This window comes from Nansenia antarctica (assembly GCF_963989245.1).
Source record: "Nansenia antarctica genome assembly, chromosome: 1".
Lineage (NCBI taxonomy): Eukaryota > Metazoa > Chordata > Actinopteri > Argentiniformes > Microstomatidae > Nansenia > Nansenia antarctica.
The window spans coordinates 72332439-72337651 of record NC_137674.1 but is presented as its reverse complement, the minus strand read 5'-3'; the positions used below and the strand labels follow the sequence as shown (position 1 = coordinate 72337651).

Below are 5213 nucleotides of genomic sequence, written 5' to 3'. Positions count from 1 at the left end.
TAACATCTCTAAATCATAGGTGAAGACAGGAAAGAGGTAGCCAGTCATGGTGATTTACAACCATCAGGGTATTACAATCCAATAAAATTACATCCTCCAGTGTCGAGACAATAGAACTACAGTACGCTACAATGCAAAAATAAAAACATCATCTTGCCATTGGCTGAGAACAAACATGCAGACATTCCTCCAAAGCGGTATAAGATGTTACCGTCGAATACTTCCAGGTCGAGATCTAAGGAGAAGACAAAAAAAAAAAAAAAAAACTTGAATTAAACACACAGTATATCAGGCCCGGTGTCAGGACCAACACCTTGGGTGGGCAGGGGCCGACATTCAAACGCACCAACGGAATATCAACAATAAAAACAAAAAAGTATTATTATAAAAAAAACGTTTTGACCACCCCGGCCCATACCCACCGCTAGGACCATGTCTTGTCTAGTAAATTCAGGCTACTGCCATCAGGACGGCGCTATCAGGCACCCCCCAGAAAGACAAACCGTTACACCAAATCCTTTATTCCTTCAGCCATTCGGCTGCTAAATGAGTAGACCCAGCAGGGAAAGATGGGGTCCTGCCATTTCGTATGCACTTTTTATGTACTTTTATGCATCCCTTGAATCTGTTCTTAAACTTGAACTGTAAACTTATGCACTTTTTATATATCTCTTGAACTGTTCTTAAACTTGAACTGTTGGACTTGAACTGTTGGACTTGCACTTGTGGACTGGGTGCTGAGCTCCAGTGATAGTGAGAGTGTTTTGTTGTGTGATCATGCATTGTTTGTGGCCATGAACTGTGGAAACTGAATTGCCCTTCGGGGATAAATAAAGTATTCTGTATCTGTATCTGTATTTAGGGCAAGACACTTGTTTGCATGGGCTGAGCATGCAATCCCCACTGCTACCTAGTTAACTAGAACACTACTTTACATTGTTAGCAGGCTCACAAAACAATCTGTGTCAGTTGACTAGCGAGTGTGTCATTCATTTTCAACAACACTGAAATGTATTTACATTTTTCAAAAGAAAAGTCTGAACATTAAATCGGATGCCGACATGCGGACCAAAACACTAGACTGTGTCACATATGTTTGTGTGAATGCGTGGGTATGACTACAAAAGGAAGTGTTAACATGCATAATCACCATGTACCATGGCATGTTTGTCTGGAAGTGCGTACCCAGGGTAAGGAGGGGGGGGGGCGTCGTGGGGTCCTGCTTTGGCGATGGCCTGCTCGTAGGAGGGCAGTCCGGGGGGTTCTACCTCTACCTCCAGGGGGGGTGGGGGGGGCAGCACGGGGTGCAGAGAGACCTCCTCCAGCCTCCGCATGATCAGAGAGGCGTTACTGCGTCTGGGACGGGCCCTGACAGATCTGGGAGACACACACAGACACACACAGAGACACACAGACAGAGACACACAGAGACACACACACAGACAGACACACAGAGACACACACAGACACACACAGAGACACACAGAGACAGACACACACACAGAGACACTTACACAGACACAGAAACACAGAGACACAGAGAGACACACACAGAGACACACGGAGAGACACAGACACGCAGACACACACAGAGACACACAGAGACACACACAGAGACACACACAGAGACACCACACATATAAATGGTAAATGGACTGACTAATATAGCGCCTTATACCAAAGCGCTTTACAACGGCCTCTCATTCACCCATCCATACACACCAATGGCAGCAAGCTACCACGCAAGGTGCCGGGCACGCTCATTGGGAGCAATTTGGGGTTTAGTGTCTTGCCCAAGGACACCTCGACACGTGGCCAGCCAGGGGCTCTACCTCCTGCGCCACAGCCGCCCCCCACAGGTTATTCACTATCTCTTTCAAAACTCATGCAGTGTGTACACATATCAGCAACTAAGCTTGTGTACACGCACGCACGCACGCACACACACACACACACACAAAAAAACACACACTCAGACTACACTAAAACGTCTGTTTCCAAGCAGCCCGTTCCCGCCGTCATTCCCAGTCAAAGTACTGGCTGTTACTCACCCTGAGCGGGAGGATATGTTGTCCCCCTTACACCTGTCGTGGCAGAAATACCAGACCACCAGGCCTATGATGACCAGGACCACCCCAGTCGCGATCAGGCCCACCAGCAGGGACGTCACATCCACCCGAGACGGCCGCTTGTCCTTTTCTGTGGGGTCCCAACACAACATGAGCACCATCGACACTGTGTAGTGTGTAGGTGTGTGTAGGTTTGTGCAGTGTAGTGTAGTGCAGGCCACTGGCGGACTCAGGGGCGAGAGCCCCCCCCGGTGCCACCACGGTTGAAAAACGTCATGCTTAAGTGCCCTTTTGAGTGGCGAAAATGAGAGGACGTGCCCTACTGGTGCCCCTCCAATGGTCTAAACTTGACCATGTGCCCCCACCGTTGAAAAACATCACACTAAAGTGCCCTTTTGAGTGGCAAAAATTTGAGGATGTGCCCTATTGGCTGCCCTTCCAATGGTCTAAACTTGACCATGTGCCCCCACCGTTGAAAAACATCACACTAAAGTGCCCTTTTGAGTGGCAAAAATTAGAGGATGTGCCCTATTGGCTGCCCCTCCAATGGTCTAAACTTGACCATGTGCCCCCATAGTTGAAAACATTGCGTGATCTACTGGGATTTTCTCGCACAACCATCTCTAGTATTTACAGAGAATGGTCAGAAAAAGACACATATCCAGTAGGGGTGGGCATCGACGATCGATAATTGATCGATAAGGATCTTGGTCGATCACAAAATAAAACATTTGGTCGATCAAATGTTTTATTTTGTGATCGACCAAGATCCTTATCGATCAATTATCGATCGTCGATGCCCACCCCTAATATCCAGTGAGCGTCAGTTCTCTGGGCGGAAAAGGTGGTGGTGGTGTAATGGTGTGGGGGATATTTTCTGGGCACAAATTTGCAGCAAGTGTGTGATATTATAATGTCAATATGGACCAAAATCTCTGAGGAATGTTTCCAGCACCTTGTTGAATCTATGCCACGAAGAACTAAGGCAGTTCTGAAGGCAAAAGAGGGGGTCCACCCCGGTACTAGCAAGGTGTACCGGTGCAAGTGGCTGGTGAGTGTGTGTTAGTGCAAATAACTAATTTGACTACTATTGATTTGATAAAGATGTATCATTTATATAAAAAGCCTTAATGTCGAGCCCTGGTATAAGTGTTCTCCAGTGCCTTTTGTCCGCTATAAGGTGGTGGTAAGTTGACGTTTGTGGTGTCGCAGCAAAAAAAAGCGCCAATTTTTCCATTTCATTACCCATCTGGGCTAAGCCCCGGATCTCCTACAATCCTAAATCCGCCCCTGGCCTAGACTACATAATGTTAATATTAATCAAGGCATGAGGACTATTTCACCATACATGACGCATCATAGCTTTTTCTGATGGGGTCCCATGTTGTGCAGTATGTGGCCTTTTTTTCTTTTCGCCCCTGCCCTTCAAACAGTCTGAGTCCGCCACTGGTGCAGGCATAACAATGATTTGTGAGTTCTTATTTTAGAAGTCTGACCATTTACAAATGTTTTCAGAGAATTATTTGTTACCAGAGAATTACTAGCTCCACGAAATAGTGACACAATCTAGCCAACGACAAAAGGTGCTCTTGAGGCAGGAAAGCAACATTGCTTGTTGAACAGGTAGAGGAACAGGTTTTGGAAGCAATTTCATTATTTTGCATAATGTTACACTGACACAATCCACATGACTTAAATACGGTACAACAAGTTGTTTTGCATTTGACTCCTTTGCTAGTATCTATTGCCTCCCCATGTATAAAGTGGTCCTCGTGGGGTACTGAGGGACGTATGAGCTGTCACAGTAGAAAACAGACAAACTGGTCTGTATACTACACACAAACACCCAACTGCTCTCTTACCCTCTGTGTACTTTTTCCAGAAGGCATCCTGCAAAGCAACACAGAGACCAGGTCAGTTGATCAGTTGTCATGTTATGAGCAACCAACATTTCAAGTGTTAGCTGCTTGCATGTTACATCACTTAACTGTTTCTGGGACACTCTCAAAGACCTCCCGTGCCTCCTCATAGTTGCAGACCTCCTCCACACACTCTCTCTCCAAGTTGCCAGGAGTGAAGATCTCAAAGTCGAACCGGTTGAACAGTAGATGGCGTCCCAAGAACTTATTTGCGTCATCCTCGTTCACAAAAACTAGGGGGAACAAATCACTTTTTAAAACGGGTGGAACAATTTGGGTCTGCAAAACGGCTCTGCAAGCACAAAAAAAATCCACCATCTGCTATAATCGTCGCATGCATACTCTTACACGATCTTACCTTCTTTCGCCTGGTCCTCTGTCCCTGTGGTGTCCAATAACCCTTTCGTACATGCAAAGTCTCCACAGGGAAGCAGATGATAGAGGATGAATACAAATCTAAGCATCGCTGCCATTCACCTGCAGTAGAGGAGAGTTAGACAGGACAGATGAGTTAGAAAGTGTCATTCCAGAGGTGCATGAACCGCATTCACACCCAGTTGTTGTCAATAGGGTTAATCATACGTGCATGACTAAGGAAGATAATTAGTCATGCAAAAATAGATGAACTAGTCATGCACGTAATGGCTACAGCGGGCCAGGCCTATACTTTCGTTTTTCCCATAAAAGGATCTGTTCCAAGTAATAGAAAATACAACACAACGTGCCCACTACAAACAGTACAAACTACAACGAAACAACGAAACACTCGAACAACACCACGAAACATAGGAAATCCACGGTAGCCTATCGGGTGAAACACATTTAAAAAAAAATTTTTTTACCAAGAACAATCGGCGTGTTATTACGAGATTTCCTTTCACAACGTCGCAAGAGTAGGCCTATGAACATCATCTCAAAAACATCGCATAGGCTATTCTGGTATAATTGAAGAACTCGCTAAACGAAAGGTAATCCAGTAAACTTCTGTGTACTTTCTGTGACCTCGCCTCCTCTTCTGGAGTAGAGTCGCCTACCTGTACAGACCCTACTAATCAATGTCTTCACCTGGAGAAACTGATTTGTAAAACGAGGCTAAACTAAACGTGAACACTAGATGGCGCTCGAAACCACTGAACATGATCAATGTGGAGAAGTGAGACACAGGGCTTTTCAGGACTGAAATATTTGTCAAAGAGAGTAAGCAAATAGACTGTCACAAACTTAT

At 45.6% G+C, this 5213-nt stretch overlaps 1 protein-coding gene across 1 annotated transcript; it reads right to left on the bottom strand.

The window, feature by feature from the left end:
• Positions 1-207: 207 nt before the first annotated feature.
• Positions 208-4452, bottom strand: prrg4 (proline rich Gla (G-carboxyglutamic acid) 4 (transmembrane); the record flags this gene model as incomplete). The annotated part of the gene is made up of 6 exons (XM_080525919.1): positions 208-235; positions 1186-1377; positions 2052-2199; positions 3932-3959; positions 4058-4221; positions 4347-4452. The coding sequence occupies 6 exons, from the start codon at positions 4450-4452 to the stop codon at positions 208-210; spliced, it is 666 nt and encodes a 221-aa protein (XP_080382045.1).
• Positions 4453-5213: the final 761 nt, after the last annotated feature.